At 42.3% G+C, this 19355-nt stretch overlaps 1 protein-coding gene across 4 annotated transcripts in view; it reads left to right on the top strand.

Annotated features, from left to right (window-relative positions):
- Zmynd11 (zinc finger, MYND-type containing 11) overlaps positions 1–19355 on the top strand; it is a 97572-nt gene that overhangs the window by 57157 nt on the left and 21060 nt on the right. For 2 of the 4 annotated variants that reach the window (XM_013009352.1, XM_013009354.1), the window contains exons 4-5: positions 621–665; positions 3038–3199. The exons of 1 other annotated variant lie outside the window; for it this stretch is intronic. In XM_013009352.1, the coding sequence (XP_012864806.1) occupies positions 621–665; positions 3038–3199 (207 nt within the window). The remainder of the gene's footprint in view (positions 1–620; positions 666–3037; positions 3200–19355) is intronic. One more of the 4 variants, XM_013009353.1, reaches the window with a different exon arrangement.

Here is a 19355-nt window from a genome sequence, read left to right as displayed (position 1 = left end):
CTCTGCTCACTTTACAGCTAGAAAAGGACATTCCTCCCTCAGTTACACAGCCCTGCGTGCCAGGAGCAGTATTTGAGCCAGTCTGGCTCAGAGTGTTAACTGAAGTTACGTGGATGACATGCCGCTGGACGGTGGACCATTTTCCACTAGGTTCTGAGGATAGCCTGCATAAATCTCATATGATGAGGTGCTGAGTTCACCACAGTCACACTCATCACCCATTTTAAGTCCAGTGTGAACCTGTTTCAAAGCGAAAGGACATTATTATTCCTGGGACTGTGCAAATGTGTGCTAACACTGAAAGTATGACACTTTTCCTAACATCATCGTAGGTTTCATGAATTCCCAGAGAAGTTTTCTCTATATCTACCTGTAGCACTTTGTTAGTGTGAAAATTTTCCTCTCAAACTAATAATGATTCTTAAGTTTGCATGCTCTTGTCTTTTTATTAATGGTTAGTACATTAGTATATTTTAGTAATAGTATCTGCAAAATAGTTTGTCGTAAAGCAAGATATAACCATTTGACCATGTATGAAATCACTGTAGCCCTGTGTATTGCCTGATAATGAGCAAAACTGTGGTAGAGAGACCAAGATTATTTTGTTTTTATTTTGAAAGGCCTACAGTATGCAGCCTTTCTTCAGGACAGCAACCCCAGACAAGGTGAACTAATTTTGTACTATGTTATTTTACTTTAATTTTGTTATCTCTCTTTTTTTTGTAATGTATTTCTATCTTACTATAGGCTAGCTTAGTTAACTCTTGCCATGACTTGTTTGTTAAAACCATACTGTCTACAATACTTCTAGTTTTGAATTTTGTGCTAGTAGGTTTGCTTTTTTTGGCTTGCTTTATGTAGAAGAGATGTTGGCATCTTATAGGACCCAGTGAAAATGCAACTCAAGTTATAACATGGTTGAATGCTAGTCAGGAGCACTATGGGTGTGATTTCTATTTATTAAAAGACAGTTTTAAGGGTCTTTGACACTAATAAATGTGCCTGTGTCATTTGTACCTCAAAATTTTTTTTCTAGACTCAGAATCTAGTGATTTTTGGACTTGAGTCTTCCATGTTTTGTATATTCCAAACAACAATTGCTATCATTAAAAGAATAGATAGATCCAAATGTATAGAAGAACATATATCCATGTTTCTATAATTTGCTTCTTTTAAATTATGCTGCCATTTTTATAGCTGTTACCAAAAAACTGAGTCTAGAGTTAAGCACACATCAACAGTCCATTTTTACTTCTGTTTCCTAGGTGGATGGAAACAGGAGAGGAGGCAGGAGGGGGGAGGATCACACAGAAAGATTAGAGCTTTGCTCTCTTGATTTTAGTGGCCTATCATTCTGATCATCATGTAAAGGCCAATTAATGTCCAAAATTCAAGTAACAAAGAATATGGCAATTTCTGTGGTTAGTAATGAGTCAAATATAAGCCCTTGAAATCTCTAAAGATGTTTCTAAACAGCTGTGGTGATAAGAATCTGAAATGTATTGTTGGAAAGAGGTCTGCCAATTAAAAAATTAAATAAGGTGCCTTATCTCCATTGAAGCTTAATTTATGTTAGAATTTTTTAGATATGAACATTGAAATAGTTAAGATGTAATGTATTTGCCAGCGAGCTGACATGAATATGCCAGTGACTCGTTCAAGTTGGCCAAGCACCCCACGCATACGCTATATCTATATGGTGCCACTGGGTCCTGCAATCAGTTCCAAGACTGCAGTTCACCCGAAATTCCTCCACCACAATAAGCTTCTAGAGTCTGTGCACCTGTCGCGTTTAACTAAAAATGGTCATGCCTTTTTTATTGCTTTGGTCCAGGAAGAACATCAATTTCTTAGCAAGAAGCAAACTGGAAAGTTTACATTTCTACAAGATTTGCTCTTATGTCCTGCTCCTCACCCATGGCTCTGGGTGTGGTCATTTTTACCCTTGGAATATAGGGAATTGTAGCACTCAGATGTTTGAACCTAGTTTCTAGAAGTTATTATTTACCGAGTGCTGCATAGAAATCCATTGATGGAAGAGTAAGGTTCAAAGAAAACAAGAAAGCTGCTCACCCCTGTGAACAAAGTAGATGGTGATAATAAAAGGAAAAATGATGGCAGAGCACAAACATGGAGTGTCGGAGTCCCACTGGAATCGCCTTGCTTACCATAGCTGAGTTTTCTTTTTGCTCATTTGGTTACCATGTCTACAAAAGAAGGTTGAAAGTTAACCAACCAATCACTCTTACGTAGGTTTTACTAAAAGCTAAGAGTGATGAAGAATGAACCATAAACTAAAGAATGCCTCCTAGCCTTACTTTCATGTATGGAAGTGGTGCTGACTGTACAAGGTGTCACGGGTAAGAACGTGTGGAGGAACACTTTCGCACCTGCTATCATGATCCCTGATTTCTAGGAAATAAGCCTCTGTTCCCTTTTTTACTTTCTTTGGCAATTTCCTTTGGACAAGAGGACTAAATGTTTAGTTTCACATTTTCAATTTATTTTCCAAATTCAATAGAACCCGAACATGAGGGAAGCCACCAGAACATGGACATGCTGACTAAGGCTTATTTTCAGTGAGCATCAGTACCAGGGGTGAGAAGGTAGAACAGTGATCAGCACCACTCTTAGTATTCTCTCCAGTATCACTGTGTGTGCAGGTACTTACTGAAGGGCTTTTAAAAAGCAGGATGAAAGAGTAAGGTTGGTTTGGTGTATTCAGTTTATTAAAGAAATTACTCCTTAGGTCACATTTTAAAATGGAAGGCAATTTAGAAGTGGATTGGCTTTGGACTTACTGCATTTGGGACTGGTTTGCAATCAGATTGTCTTAAGATCTGAGTATTAATATTGCTTGGAAAAGAATTTAAATTTTAAAGAAGTAATTTCTAGGTATTTTCCCTCTTGTTTTAATGGTGAATGTCTAAAATTGTGTATAATGCCTAACCTCTGATGGACTTCAGTTTGAATTTTATTCTTAGTCCTTGCAGATGTCGACAAAATGTCATACGAAATTATTTTGTATTTTTTGTAGGACTGGGAAACAGAGACTCATGACTGGTATTGTTTTGAATGCCATTTGCCTGGAGAGGTGTTGATATGTGACCTGTGTTTTCGTGTGTATCATTCCAAGTGTTTGTCTGATGAGTTCAGGCTTAGAGACAGCAGTACTCACTGGCAGTGCCCAGTTTGCAGGGTGAGTACCTACGAGCTTTCCTGTGCTGTCAGGGGGTTGGAATGGATGACTGAGAGCTTCTCTGAGATACCCCAGGTGGTCCTGCCAGGTGACTGGGTAAGGTGGTGGAGGGTGGGGGGGTGTCTGCTGCACTGCTGCACTGATGGCCAATGAACACAGAACACTCACTCATAACTGGACATCGCAAAACATGTGCCTTCCTCCGGGGTGTGGATTCTAGAAACGTTCAGTCACATGAAATAATACTCTCTTCCTGTACTTTGCACCTGTGTTGTAGATTATGGGACAACTTTAGTGAGTAGCCTTTCAAAATGATTATGCCATACCAAGATCTGTTCCACAATCACCTTATAATAATCTGCACAATGAGCGCTGCTCAGAAATGGCATTAGCCACAGGCACATTGTCTGGCCTCATTTCCTACTCATTTCCTACTCATGTAATCATGGTGCCTCTGTTTGTGTCATTACAAGTTAGTTTGGTTTTGGCTTGTATTTCATTTGGCGGGTGGCGGGATGGGACATTTGTGTATAATGAATTCTAATTGCTTGAAATGATTTGTGTGGCAGGCAAAATAGGCACTTTTGACAATTATTCTGCCCATCTTTCCCGTTGAAGAATGTACAGGCTGTGGTGGTTGGCTGTAGAACGTTGTGTGTCTGTGTTCACGAATGGTGTGTGATGAGTAAATGCTACATTACATTCCATACTCATGGAGACACAGTACAGAGTTATTTGATTGCAGCCGTTGTTGATTTGTACTTGCTATTATTGAAGTACTTAGTTGGGGTCTTGTACATTGTCCTGACTACTCATAAGTTCATTTTGTGATTATGTTTTTTAATCCTTGAGTAATTTAAATGTTCATTTGATCTTCCAAAATTTTTTTTCACAATGTTTCCTCTTTGACGTGAGTCAGAAATTTCCAGCCAACAATGAGCAAATGCTCAGAGTATTCTAGTCTTTTTGGTTACTATGGCTTTATATTTATTGTCTATGTCAACTGAATCTTATCAACACTTATTGAAGAGGCAGACAAAAGAGAGTTGGGATAGTATTAGACTAATGTTTAATGGTGACTTACTGGTCTGCCTAAGTGCCAGATCAATGATAATGGTAAATCTGTAAATGATAAATCTCTGTATGGGAATCCAGAAGTTGTATTCCTCCTCTGTGAGGTCGACAAGCCTTTTACGATGTCTGCAGGAATTTAGCATAAGCAGTCTGAGTAGCCACATTTTGAACAGAACAACTGCATTAATATTCATATTTTATTCTCATGGATTTGGACTGTACATTTTAAAAGCAAATACGTCCTTTCTGTTTTCTGATAAAAAAAATCTGCACTAAGGGAAGTGGAAAATTTGATGGAATTTTAAGAGAGAACATTAAGATGATAACCACACAGTAGAGGAAAGACAAGATAGCATTGTAACATAGGACTGAGTGACAGACCCCAGTGTACTTGTTTGTATCACCACAGCCTTGTCACAGTTGGTGTTTACATCCAGGGTCCTAGTAAAGATGTGAAATTAAAGCACTAGACCATACATGAGTAGTTGTACAAAGGAGATGCCACTCAACAAAGTAGTTTTATGAATACAATACATCTTAACCAATGTCGCCCCTTTCAACATTTTTACTCATCCCTCCCAACCCAGCCCTTCCTCATTTTCTTAACTTTGTAGGATATGCATTTAATTTTTTGTTGCATTCTTACCCTTGCTCTTTACTTGTTTACCTTCCTCTCCCTTGACTTGATTTTAGGAAACCACCGGGATTTGGGGGGAGGGGGTTAAACTTCATTGTAGTTAGTTTACATTTCTTATATTAACAATGGAGATTGAACAATTACACTTTTGAAGAAAATGTGTAGTATTTTTCCCATCAGAATGCACTATCAAGTTGTCCCATTCTTTTTTTTTTTTTAATTGTGAAAATACTGTACAGAGGGGTTACAATTACATGGGCAAGATAATGAGTACATTTCTTATCAAGCATTGTAGCCTCCTCCTTTGTTTCCCCTTCACATCCCTTCCCATCCTCCTCCCCCCACCTCCCCACCCAGTCCTCCTCACCTCCCCCCCCACCAAAGTTGTAAAGTTCGTTTTCAACATAACGACTTGTACATCTCATTGTTGCAGTGGGTCCACCTGTATCCCTATTTAAACAATTTGTTTTTCCCATTCTTGTCTATGTATTTTCTCTCATTTCTAATTAAATGAAAAACGCTAATTTTAGTATTACTGGCTTACACAGAAACATGGTCTCTGTCTCACTCTTCTCTTTAGCCTTCTTCTTTGCCCTTGGTATTGTAGATATTTTTATGATAAAGGAAATAACTATACTTCCTAAAATGAATTATGCTTTCTTTGTATAGTCCATGAACAGTATACTCTTTGGCAAAACTAAAAAGTTTGTTTTTTGGAGGTTAAATGTGGGGAGCTTTAAAACTGCTGAAGAAATCTATGTTAGATTGATTCTACTGTTTTAATAGTTATGTTCAGAAAAAAGATAAGCCTTAATAATTCCTTTCCTGAGACAAAGAGTAATAACCTTCATATTGTAGTGGAATTTTAATGCCTATAAAGTTAAGTTTAGGTCAACAAACTGCCAAAGTTCAGTAAAAGTTGCCTTAAATACCTAATGAGAGAGTGAGTGACCAAATTTAAATGTTCTTGAGCTAAGGGAACTATGGCTCCAAATCAGAATAGCTTTCTAACTTTCTTTTTAATATTAGGAAAGAGTGTAGTTTAATTATATATACAATAAGAATTTTCATGATAGAGCCAGATTTCAACATAAGTAAAAATAGTAAGTTGAGGATTAAAGTAAGTGCTCCTCATGGTGGTCGGAGACTTCTCCTAGAGCCTCTGTGCTTTGCAGTGTTGAAGAGTCACTGGGGAGAGCTGCTGTGCCCAGCCGTCTCTTCTGTGTCACTGCCCTTAATTCAGTGCTAGCAGCTTGAACTCATACATCAAGTCCCTTGGAAAATTTGAGATGATAATAATATGCATTGTTCTCAAAAATTGTTTTACAAATTTTCTTTCTAAATCTCAAGAATTGTATAACTCTGAGGACAGGTTTTATTTTTGTTTTTCTAATCCTGGGGTTTGATCTCGGGCTTACAGTCACCAGGCAGGTACTTCACCCCTGAGCCATTCCTCAAGACATTTTTTTTCCTTTAGTTGGTTTTCCTTTAGTTAGCAGAGGCTCCTACCTATGCTTCCTTCATAGATAGGATTACAGGCATGCGCCACCATGGGCCCAGTTTATTTGCTGAAATAGGTCTTGTGAACTTTTTACCCACCCTGGCCTCAAACCATAATCCTCCCAATCTCCCTCTTCCGTAGCTGAGATTATAGGTATAAAACACTACCTAGCCCTGGCCCACCACATGTGCCTTTCCAAAAGGTAGCTTTACTTTGCAGACCCGAAGTTCTGTATATCTGTATCTGTGTATCTGTGTGCCTTAGCCCTGGGCTTGAACTCAGGGCCTAGCTCTGTCCTAAGGCTAGTGCTCTACCTTCTTGAGTGACAGCTTCACTTCTGGCTTTCTAACTGCTGGTTAATTTGAGATAAGAGTTTCAATGACTTTCATGTTCCGGCTAGCTTAGAACCAGAATCGTCAGATCTCAGCCTTCTGAGTAGTTAGGATTACAGGCATGAGCCACTGGTGCCTGGCTACCAAGTTGTTTTTGGAAAAGCAGCCTATGGATATCTGATTAGGTTTTGCTTTGGGAAAATATTCATATTGCACTCTTGGTACGAGATCTCACAAATTTAACAAAAGATTTGAAAAACTGATGCCTATAAAATGTAACTAATGTGGAGAGAATAATAAAAGCATACTTCAAAGAGTTCCCACTATATACTAGATTGATACGCTCATGACTTAGCCTTGTGTGCATGAGCGTGCATGTGTGTTGTTTATGTACATTATGGGTGCAACTCATCCATATGGGTGTCTGGCATCTTCCCTGTCCCCTGTTCCCTCAAGGCTGTGTGGCAGCGTAGGTGACCAGCTCCACACTGGATGCCGCTTCCTACTATTCCCCCATTTATTTCTTCACAAAAATGAACTTGATACTTTTGTTTATTTGGAATTGTATTGTTCTAAAATGGCTAAAAATTTTCCAGCACAGCCATAGTCTTGAAAACTGATTTTATTTACATGATGGAAGTAACCTTGAAAACACAAGCCAGCCCATCGTATTATTTAAAGCAGTCAGGTACACCTTTGTCTGGCTGACCACTTGGGTGGGTGAGTTCATCGAAGCGGGGTTCGTAAGTTTATAAGATGTGTGTGGTTACCGACCTGTCCTGTGCGAGATTATTCCTGCTGACCCGAGCTCATGGAAACACCTGAGCTTGTGTTGCGTGCTACTTGCGGAGGGTTAAAGGGGATATCTCAATTTAAGTTCCTTGTCACACATGGGTTCCCAGTTACAGTCATTTTGTCCTTTGGGGCTGAGGAGATGGGCCTGTGTGTACACAGGTGTCTGGTCACGTGTACCTGACCGTGCACACGCATTGTGCAACACATCCATGCATGTATGTGTAGTAGTACGTTTGGTTGTGTGCACATGTGCCCCTGTAAACATGGGGCTGTGTATGCACTGTATGTGTGTAATCATTTATTAAAGTGGTCAGACATGGTTGTGTTGTCCTGTGGGCACATGTGTGCCTGTGTGGTCATGTGTATGTATGTATGTGTGGTTGTGCAGATGTGTCCTCAGTGCACTTGCTGGCCTGTTGCCTGGGAGCGATACACACAGTGTGGTGTAACTGACAACCCAGGTGTGCAGGTGAGGTAGCCTGTCCTAAAGGAACCCTGAGCTTCTGTACCACGCGGCCTGTCCATACCATGCTGTCTGTCTGTCCTGCGTGGCACACGTGGCTCCCTGTGCTCTCTAATACAGGCAGGAGCCCTTCCATGAGGCTTCCACAGCAGACAGTGCGGACATGCCACAGTCATGTCCCACATGCCCTTCCTCCCCCGAGAGAGGCATCCTCTGGAAACAGTGTTGGTGTTACAGGAGTGCCAACCTGATGGAGTTTGTCTCTCCACCAGAGCACAGTTCCTCCGTGCAAGGGTTCCAGAGAAATTCCTTGTCCTTCCTGTCCCCAGTGACCACAGCTAACCCTGTCTGACAGTGGCTAGGAAGTCTGATCGCATGCCTATCATCCCCCCTCTCTCCTCCCCCCCCCAGCCTAAAACCTCAGAAATGAACACAAAACGAGCAGTCAATAGTAAGACCTAGATGGAGCTGTGAGTACTATCTGTCCACGCAAACAGTGGAGACAGTTTGGGCCCATCTTAAATGTCTGTGCTCCTCACTTATGTGAATTTTGTTCTCATAAATTAGGGGATGTTACTATGTCCATTTAAACTCGGATGCATGCACTTCTGCATGTGTACTGTGTGTATCGTCAGAAGCTGAGTTTAGGAACTGAGTCAGCCTTGGCAGTCTGGGTCACATGGAAAGTCCCTAGCGGGAAGATTTTGGCAGTTGGTTTGTTTTCTGTCTCTGGGCCTCAGAAGTAGAATACTACACCACTTCAATTTCTACAGTTTCTATCATTGTTTGTGATAGAACAGTTTCACCAGACTTCCTGTCATCTAGCAGACTTGGTCACTTCACACCCCATTTGTAACATGCAAGCACATGCATATATAATTAAAGTTTTTAAATGAATGGAGCAGTATGAGTCATAAGAGATAAAGTAAGTTGCTTAATGGAATGATAGGGATAGACACATCCCAGTATATCTTTAAACACAATTTATTTGGCAGTGTTAGGGTTTGCACTCAGGCCCCCATACTTGCTAGACAGGCTCTCTGCCACTTAAACAACACTTTCAGTCCCTGTTTGTGTTAGTAGTTTGCAGGTAGGGCCTGAGGGAAAAAACCCAGGCTCACTTTGGACCACACTCATCCTGCCTGTGCCTCTCGAGTAGCTGGGACCACAGATGTGCACTTGCCATGCCTGGCTTCTTGGTCGCTAGGGAGCTCACTGCGTTTTTGTCCATGCCGTCCTGTACTCACCAGCCTCCAGAGTGGCTAGGAGCTCACGTGGGGCACCTCTAGCTCTTCATGCTGGCAGGAGCTGTTTGTAAAGTTTCCCTGCTACTGAACTTCTTAATACAGCCAAGGGACAGGTTTTACAAGAAACCTTGTTCTTTAAAATTAAGCAAGAACTCTGTGGAGAACCATTAACTTTTAAGATGAGTATTAAATGCTGAGCATTGTGGCCCACACCTATAATCCAAGCAGGTAGATCATGAGATGGAGACCAGACTAGAGCACAGAGTGAGATCCTGTCTCAGACAACCGTAAATAATCATTAAAAACCGCCTTCTGCTTCTCACTCGTGGCTCACACCTACAATTCTCAGGAAGCTGAAATGGGAGGATTTGAATTTGGAGCTAGCCCCAGCAGGAATATTTATGCAACTCCTTTCTCCATTTTACTGTCAAAAAGCCAGAAGTGGAGGTAGGGTTCAAGTGGAGTTAAAAAGATAAAGAAGAGTGCCTAGGCCCTGAGATTAATCTCTAGTACCAGCATATGCACCTTCTGTGTAGTAGTTCTATTCCAGGCAGAGCTGATACTTCCCCCCACCCCACAAACAGGGGCCATAGTACACCCTTAGATGTACTACATGGAATCATCTACTAAAGCTCACCATGACATGTCTACCCAGAGCTTTTATACCCTGGCACATGCTGAATTCCCAGGGTAAAGTTACTGCAGAGAAAATGCTGGAGGCATTTGCGCTGTGCCTTTATATTGCTGAGAAAATGAAAGGAGCAATCAAGAAGAACGCAGTCTCTTGAGTCAAGAGGTAGCAGTGTCCGCTGTAGGTGTGGAGGCCCAGTGCTCAGCAGCTCTGCAGGAAAGGGCTGCGAGGGCCAGGCTGGGCAAGATGGGCACCAGGAGGCCAGCAAGCGCCTTAGCACACATGCCGGAGGCCCTGTAACCCGCAGGCCTTCTCTGCCCCCTCTGTGACCGCGGGACAAATGTAGTCACACTCTCACTGCAAAAGAAAAGCCTTTGAAGCTGCAAAGTAACATGTGAAATGGAGATTTGGTTTTTAATTAAAATGGGAAAAGAGTCTTATTTTTACAATGGCAGATGATGTTGAAAATATTAAATACTATCAAATATAGTTTATATTTTCACACTATTGAAAATAACATTAATCAAACAGTTGTGACAATTTTTAGGGCAATTGGTTTCTATCATTTTTATGCAAAGTAGAAAGTTGATGTTAAGAAGATATGTGTGCGCTTTAACAATGTGGTTTCTCACCAGAGAAGGGAGCCTGGGAACAAGCACACAGGAAAACTAGGCCTAGAACTGTGAAGCCCTTGGGATTGTTATCTGGTCTATAAAACTCCTCCAACACCCCCTCCCCTGAGGAACACACACTTCCACAGTTTACATGCTGTGTCTCCACGATGAAGTTAACAGCACCATGATCAGGGCTGGGGTCTGTGTGGAACGTTGGCTTGGTGGTGTACTTGGTCTTGTGACGTGCCTTTCTTTAGGAAGTGGAGTAGGTAATACTCTGAGTGGTTTCTATAGCAGGATGGCCGTGACTTAATTAGATAGGTAGCAAGTCCACTTAGTGTCTTGGAAATATGTGCAATGTGCTCAATGCCTTTTGCTGTCCCTGCAGTGTAAAATGCACTGGGGGGCGAGGTGGAGGTAGGGCGGTTAAAGATCAAGCCGTACTGCACCCTGACACAGAAGCAAAAGCATGACATTATTTCCAGAAAGGAATAGAAGCTTCAGAGGAATACTTCTTGCCTTCATCTCTCCAGTCCTTTGTTGTTGTTGTTTATATGTTTAAAGACTATTGTTGTATAAAAGAGGGGAGGAAAAGTAGACACAAACCTGGTGTAGTAAGCCACACCATTGTGGCTTACTTGACGTCGCCCTTTAAAAAAAGCATCAGTACAGCTGGGCTCTTTTGGCTCATGCCTATAGGCCACCCAGAATAGGCCACCCAGAAGGCTGAGATCTGAGGATCACAGTTCAAAGCCAGCCCAGGCAGGAAAGTCCATGAGACTCTTATCTCCACTAAACTACAAACCAAAAAGAAAAAAAAAAAGCCTAGAAGTAGAGCTGGTGCTCAAATGGTAAAGTGCTAGCTTTGAGCAAAAAAGCTCAGGGACAGGGCCCAGGCCCTGAGTTCAAGCTCCAGTACTGGCATACACATACACACACAAAGCATCAGTATTAGATGATGAAATTCCCTGTGTGTAGAAGCTCTCTCCCTATAGCTGATATTTTAGAAGTTTGTGAATCTGGGAGTATAATATGGATTGGGAAATAATCTAGGGTTTGCAGCCTATAATTAATTAGGTCTAGAGATGCTTTAATGCTAAATCACTTGGTTCTGGATGCTTCCAAGCTGTTCGTGATCTCAGTCCAAACTTGCTGGCTTCCATTAGAAATGAAAGTCTGACTTAAAACTTATGGGGATTGATGCAGCTGCAGTATTTGCTTTATATTCTTTGTCTAGAGAACAAGTCCTGAGACTCAGGGCGTTGTTAATTGTGCAGGACTGACTTAATGACCAGAGAGTGGCATGTGGGTGCCAGTATATGCCAAGAACCTACCAAATATTCCTACTATTACCTGGAAGAAGGCACATTTGTAATAATTTAGAGGAGGTTTTTAAACTTAAATTCTCTTAAATCAAGTTTAGAAAATGGTCAGAAAGAAGGGCAGGCACCTCACTGGATTGCTGTAGATTTAGGGTGGAGCTGTGTGCATTGGGGAGGTCTGCGTGACTCACCACATGACCCCCATACATGCAGAAGGGCCTGTCAGGTCTCCTACTCCTAAGGCTGACAGTAGATAGCAAGTACTCCCTTCTGATCTTGTAGATAAGAGATGCTTCTCCCTGCCAGTCCTGGGAATGAAAAGACTAAATGTAGGTATATTTTTAGAAAATTATTTTCATTACTTGTATCTCAGTGGTTTAGAGGCAGAATACAGGATTGACCCCTCATCATGACCTGCATTTAAAGAGCTCCACATTTACTCTCAGAAATGGAGGGTTTCTTACAAACACTTCGTGATTTCTTTGTTATTAGAAATCATTTTAAGACCTCTTAATTTCCATAACAGCATAGACAATTTCTCTGTAGATAAAGTTCAGTTTGATACTCTAGTGTTCTGTCATTGTAGTTTTGGAAGAGATCTTGAAGCTTATTAAAGCCTTTCCCTAAAATAACATAGGAAATGTAGATATAGATTGGCATTCTCCAGGTAGGATCTCCAGGTTACCTGTAGCAACTCACAAACTGTGTGTATTTAAAACTCAGCCCCCAGGTCCACCCCAGACCTTGCCCGAACTTGGGAATCTACATGTCCAATAAAGACCTCGGACCACAGGCTGTTTCATGCTCACACCAGAGAGAGCTGTGGATGATGCTGCGGTGTCTGTTAAAAAACCAGCAGTGGATATTTAGGTGTCATCTGACAGTGATGCGCTTCATTCAGCAGAATAAACACAATTATTTATGTTGATCAGAATATACTAATGCAAGGGCTGGGAAGGTGGCTCATTGGTAGAGTGCTTGCCTTGCATGCATGAGGCCCTGGGTTCGATTCCTCAGCACCACATCAGCAAAAAGAAAAAAGCCGGAAGTGGCGCTGTGGCTCAAGTGGTAGAGCGCTTGAGCTGAAGAGCTGAGGGACAGTGCCCAGGCCCAGAGTTCAGGCCCCACGACCGGACCCCCCCCCCAAAAAAAAAGAATATACTAATGCAGGGGCTGGGAAGGTGGCTCAGTGGTAGAGCACTTGCCTTGCATGCATGAGGCCCTGGGTTCAATTCCTCAGTACTACATAAGCAAAAAGAAAAAAGCCAGAAGTGGCACTGTGGCTCAAGTGGTAGAGTGCTAGCCTTGAGCTGAAGAGCTGAGGAACAGTGCCCAGGCCCAGAGTTCAGGCCTCACCCCCCCCCCAAAAAAAAAGAATATACTAATGCAGCGTTGGGTGTGAGTAACTATTCTCACATCTGGGAAGTATACCCATTTCTCTTCCTCCCTCCATCTTTTTTATAATACTTGAGTTTCAACTCAGGACCTTGTGCTTGGTAGTCATTCAACCACTTGAGCCATATCTCCATCCCTTTTTGCTTTTTTGTTACTTGTTTGATGAGGATCTCCATGTTCTCAGGGCCTACCTGGATCATGATCCTCCTGTTTATGTTTCCTCCATAACTGGGGTGAGAGGCACAAAAGGCTACCATGCTGAGCTTTGATGGTTGAGATGGGTCTTGGGAATGTTTTACCTGGTCTGGCCTTGAACTATGAACCTCTCAATCTCCATCGGCCAAGTAACTAGGATTATAGGCATTGAACTCACTCCTGGAAATAGTTTTTCTAGTTGGCAGTAAAGCTAGGACCTGTTCTGTGAACCTTCCCAAAGAACCATTCAAGGAAATCACCTGGGCCTACTTCCACAGAGCCGAGAGCCCAGGCCCAGGTCAGCCTAGGCTCTGTGCTGCCCGTGACCTAAGAGTGGGTTTGCATCTTTAAAAGTCAAGGGAGAAATAATAATTTTGTAACCTGGGAAAATGAAAGAATTCATAGTTCAATATCCAAAAGTATGAGCACACAATCATATATTCATGCAGTACATACATTATGACTACTTTCGTACTACATTAGCAGTATAGCTACATTAGCAGTGTTGTGGTCGCAAAGTCTAAGCTGATTTTCATCTGGCCCTTTGCAAAAGCTGTCAGCCTCTGGTCAGTCTGCTGCAGAACATTCTGAGTACTGGGTGTTTAAGATCCTTGTCCAGTTTAATCACAGGCACTTGAGCAAGGTGAACTATAATAGTAAAAGTAGGTACTACCTATAAAAAAGACCACCCAGATTTTTTCTTTTACTTTTGGATATTGAGTATATTGAAGAGACAGATTTCCACAAGTTCTTCCTCTGCCAAAGTATGTCACCATAAAAAGCTGAGCCTCTAGGAAATGTTGAAAAAATTCAAACCAATAAAGACATTTATTCCTGAATGTTCTTTCAAATATTGAATATTGTTGGACATCATTATTAAGAATCAGTAAGCTTTGACAGGACCAGCAGTTGCTAGTAGTGTCTTCCATCAGCTCCTGCTCCAGCTGCCCACAGACGGGCAGGGAACCCAGTACCTGCTGTGGCCGGCGCTTCCCCTGGGCTGCCTGGTCTGACACAGCTCAGCAATTATCTGTTGAGGAGACACCAGGATTTTCTGTTGCTCCTATAGGAGAGCGTCACAGCAGCTATCTGTAACTTACTTAGAATATCTTACCTCAGATGTCACTCCTCATGTCAGCTGTGTGACTATTCTCATTTTAAAATCGTTGTTACAACCTTTCATACAAGAGAAGGTTCAGTCTTACGTGTAGTATTGACAAAAACCACCCCAGCATACAGCCGAGATAATGAACAGGAGCCAGTACCTACCTGCTGAGTTTTATGATGGTGGGTTTTGACTTGAATGTTCGTACCAGTCCCAAGGCCTGCAAATAGCAAATACATATAATTTTTCCAAACCTAGGAAAGCCTCTCCCTGAACCTGACATGTTATGTTCAGGAGCATTGGTTGTTTACATTCTGCCATGCCAGGACCCATCTGCTAAAGCAGCACTTGTCCTAGAAGGTTCTCCTTGGCTTCTGTGGGTTCTAGGAGCTTTCTCTCAAGTCATTTCAGTGCTGTGCTTTGGATGACAGGCATTTTTGCTGTATGTGCCTCATAGGACCGTTCTAGGGTATGTTGCCTAAGAAATTGCCTTATGTGAAATACTAAATTATAACCAGAAAGAAACCCCTCAAATTTATTAATTATGAAAGCATTTTTCAGCAAGCATTTGTTCCTGTGATTTGTTGAGAGAGCCTGGGTTCAGTGGCCCATGCTTATAATCAACTTACATGGGAGGCAGAGTTCAAAAAGATCAGGGTTCAAGGCTAACCTGGACAGAGAGTTAGCGACACCCCTTCCCCCCAGTGCAAAAAGCTAGACAAGGTGGTGCACATCTGTCATCCTAGTTACACAGAAGTTGTAAATAGGATTGCAATCCAGACCATCCTGGGATGATTTTGAAAAGGACTGGGTGGGTAGCTCAAAGGGTAGAACCTCCTACCTTTAAGCAGAAGGATCTGAGACCAAACTCCAGTACAGAGGATTTTGCTTGTTAAGAGTCCTCTCATTTGCTTCAGTTCATAAGGCTCAGCTTGCGTGTCTGGGAAGGGATGTGGTTGTCCTATGGCCTCAGTCAGTGCTGGAGACAGGAGCAGTGTTTCACCTTCCACAGCATGTATGTACATTTCAGTTCTTGAGAACTGCTTTATAATTTTTGGAAGGGAGCTTCTTTATTTGTCGCCAGAAAAGATAGTTGTGGCTGCAAGTAAAACATAAAAATAAGCAAAGAACAAAGATGCTTTCAACAGAAGATTATCCTCTTTGACTGAGATTCTTTATTTCAGTCCTCCTGTATAGTCAGACCAGGATTACTGAAAAGAACCAACAGTCCCTTAAAATATAATCTTTTTTGGGTTTCTGTGCCAGCACTAAGGCTCAGCTTCCCTGTCCACTGCTGGCCCTCCACTACTTGAGCCATACTGCCAGTCTGGCATGTTGCTGGTTAGTTGAAAAGAGTGTCTCAGACTTGTCTGGTTGGCTTCAAACCACAATCCTCAGATCCTCTCAAGTAATTAGGATTCTAGGCTTGAGCCCCCAGCTCCCAGCCTGTCACATCTTTCCTCTATATGGGTACATTTCAACCACAGTGATCTGGTGAAGATTTGGAAGACAAATGTGGCTGGACCCCAGGCCATTTTCATAGCACTTGTGAAGATGCACCACTTCCTACTTTCTCAGTACAGCAGCGCAGTTACCATTCGCGCTGCTGCCCAGTGTGTGCCCACACATGTCTGCACGTGTTTGCAGGTCGGTAGACTCCTCTGGTTCTGACTGGGGCATTGGTGCTCAAAGAGGACCATGTGTCACCGAGGAGAGACTTGAAATGTCGGTCCTGGTTCATCCCCCAACCAACGGCATCAGAAGTTCTGGCAATTGGCAACTCAGTGGGATTTTTCTGCAGAGGAGAAGCTTCCCTGGGTGCCCTTTGAGGAGCCCAGCAGGGCATGTCCCCCAGCTAGCCTAAGTCCCAGCCACCCGTGGGAAAGGCGCTTTGGCCTGATTATTGTGCCATAGGTGGGTGTGCTTGTTCTAGGACTTCATCAGCAGTCACTGGTAATGTGGGGCTGAGGGCACTTGCTAAGCGAGGAGGGCAGGGTCTCAGTGGCACACTTGGAGTAGTGTGTGAATTGAAACATTATGCCTCACTTTCAACAGGTAAAGCTAAGGGGCGAATCCTATCCGCATAGCTATTTCCTCTCACAGTTGTCTGAAAGGTTCTTCCAGACTCGGATCCTTGCTTTTCAGTTGTACTTAGAGAAAAGGAGCTACTCTAGAGACCAAGTTCTAAGGACTTAAAGATGCAAGAATCAGATTGTTATCCTATCACAGATGTTTTTGTGCAAATAAAGCTCTCAGCATGAACTCTAAGCATTCATAGTCTTCCCCAGATAAATGGCCAAAGTATATTACTCGTTCACTGAAAACTATCTTAAGCAGACAAAGCAAGATAGGTGGGAGTATGTAACACCCATGACCGCAGACCTAGTGAGCAGGCACTGAGTGTAGACTTCAAGCGAACTGGAGTACATTGGTGCCCAGATCGCCTGACCCAAACCAAGTAAATAGTGCAGCTTCCCTTCATGTTTCAAAGGGTTTCCGCATTTGTCAGTTCATTTCTAAGATGAGTCTCTCAGAACAGGTTAGCTGTAGTGATGTTCACTGGGATTCTAGCCATGCTTCTCTTTTCCCATAGAGAAACCTTGGATTGTTTTATTTTGTAATGTCCTCAAATCACTACAGCCTAGATGTCAGCTAACAGAGTGAATGAGGTCTTAAGTTTGTGTGTAGGGTACAGAAAATGGAAACATTCTTGTGTATAGACATAGCTGCTTCATGCTGGACAAGGCAAGGGTGGTTACTCCTTGGGCAGGAGTCCACCTGGGGCTGAACTGGAGCTAATCAGAGGAAGGAGGAGAGGAGGATTCCTCCTGCCTTGATTCATCGACAGGGGCTGGACACCATACTTAGGAACATTGGATTCTATTTTAGCATTGGGTTTTGTTTGTATTCTTCCTCTAAATAATGGTACCTAATAACAGACCATAATAATCCCAGTGTTTTGAGACTTCTAGCCTGGGCTGATTGCTCTGATAATCTGAATTTACAGAAACTGATAGTTTAGTGGTGAGCTTGATACTTTGGATTCTGCAGTGCTAATTGTATACCCAAGTGTTTTAGATCTAGCATAAAGAGCACATAGCTAGAAGCATTTGTTTTCACTTTCCCTTCTTTTTAAAGAAATAGGCATTTTTGTTTCCTAAGTGTCAAGGAAACAGCAGCCGTCTCTGCCCCTTTGGCCTTTTCTCCATGTCTGAAAGCTAATGGAGTACTCCGTATGGAGCACAATGCCCACCCAGTGAAACTGCTGGCACAGAGCGTTCACGCAGAAGCAGACTGTGCACTCCTGTGTGTGTGCGTGTGTGAAATGCAGCCCATCTTCTACAGGCCATGCACCAGAGCTCACTGCTGCGCCCCAAGGGCTTGTGTGTGTGAGAATCCCTAGGAACCTTGCTAAAAGTAAGAGTGATTACACGGGATAATGCAATGCACACATATGAAAGCAAACTGTCTTTAGAACATTTTAAGCAAATGTTTTAAAACATATTTACCGTACTTATTTATCAAAATTTTTATTTAAAAAAGTCATTTATCCAGGCTGCTTCAGAAACTTACTGAGCTCCATGTGTGTTTTAAAGTTTCCATGTGTCTGTTAGAATATGGCCAGGTACTGTGTTTGTGAGCAACTCTACTTCATTCATTTCCCCCTTAATATGGCTATGTTATATATTTGAAATTCAGCTAACTTCATTTGTTCCTATTCGAGGAGAAACAGAGGGGTGAGGGAGAGGAGAAAAGAGAAAGAGGAAGAGGAAAGAATGAGAGAGAGAGATAAGAAACACAAGAATTCGCAAGCAAAATTACCTCTTTCCCCAAAAGTCTACAAACCTTGGGTCCAGGAAATGTCACTGAATTTTAAACTCTACAACTCTGCCACTGGTTCTCATCCATCAAAGCCACCCAGGGAGTTGACCAGGCAGATAGGCTTACAGGCCCATAGTCCAGAGTCCTAACCCAGGCGTCCAGAGGGCATGTCCAGCGACATTTGAAAAAAGGTCCATCCCGGGTTCTGGTGTAGGTCAGGACTGAGAATAACTGCCACTGATTGCATGGGCTTAGAGGTTGTGTACATAGATCATAAAGCTACTGGGGAAAACATGGAGTGTCTCTGAGCATCAAGGAATCCAGCGGGAAGGGCAAGCAGCAGGAAGCTAGCACCTTAAATATGATGAGTAGGATCCCAGTGTGATACACACCTGTCATCTTAGCACTGTGAAAGGCCGAGGCAAGAGAATCAAGACTTTGAGGCAAACTTGCACGCAAGAGCAAGAAACCAAAAAGGAAAAAAAGAAAAAGAATATATGCGATTTAAGGTTTTAGATAAAATGGCTTGCTGCTCTGTCCAAATATTTCAGTGCTGTATGTCTATCAGTTCACTTTACACTCTGCCTAAAAGTCCTTTCACGTGAGGTATATGTTCTTTCCTCTGTATTAAAGTGATTTTCTATGTACAAGTGCAGGGATTGTATTTCTGGGCAGAGAATCCTAATCTAGGGGCTTATAAGAGTTAGCACATCCATCCATTAAACAGTGGCCTAACCTCCTAGCTCCTTGGCATTGAGATTTAATTGGGTCCACATTTGGCCTTAGCTTTCAAACCCCTCTGATGCTGTGCGAATAGAGCTATGTGTCCTTGTTTCCTAGCTGAAGATGGAATTGATCGTTTTCATTTCCCTTCATGTTAGATTTTTCTGAGAGATAAAAGGGATAACCTAATTAGCTTCTAGGTCAGACTAGTAGAAGTACGAATTATTACTGAATAGATTCATAGTACTTCAAAATATATGTTAGTATACAGCTGTACTATGCATAATTCATATCACATGG

The sequence above is a fragment of the Dipodomys ordii genome, unplaced genomic scaffold (genome assembly GCF_000151885.1).
Source record: "Dipodomys ordii isolate 6190 unplaced genomic scaffold, Dord_2.0 Scaffold9, whole genome shotgun sequence".
NCBI lineage: Eukaryota > Metazoa > Chordata > Mammalia > Rodentia > Heteromyidae > Dipodomys > Dipodomys ordii.
This window is presented reverse-complemented; position numbering and strand designations above follow the sequence as displayed.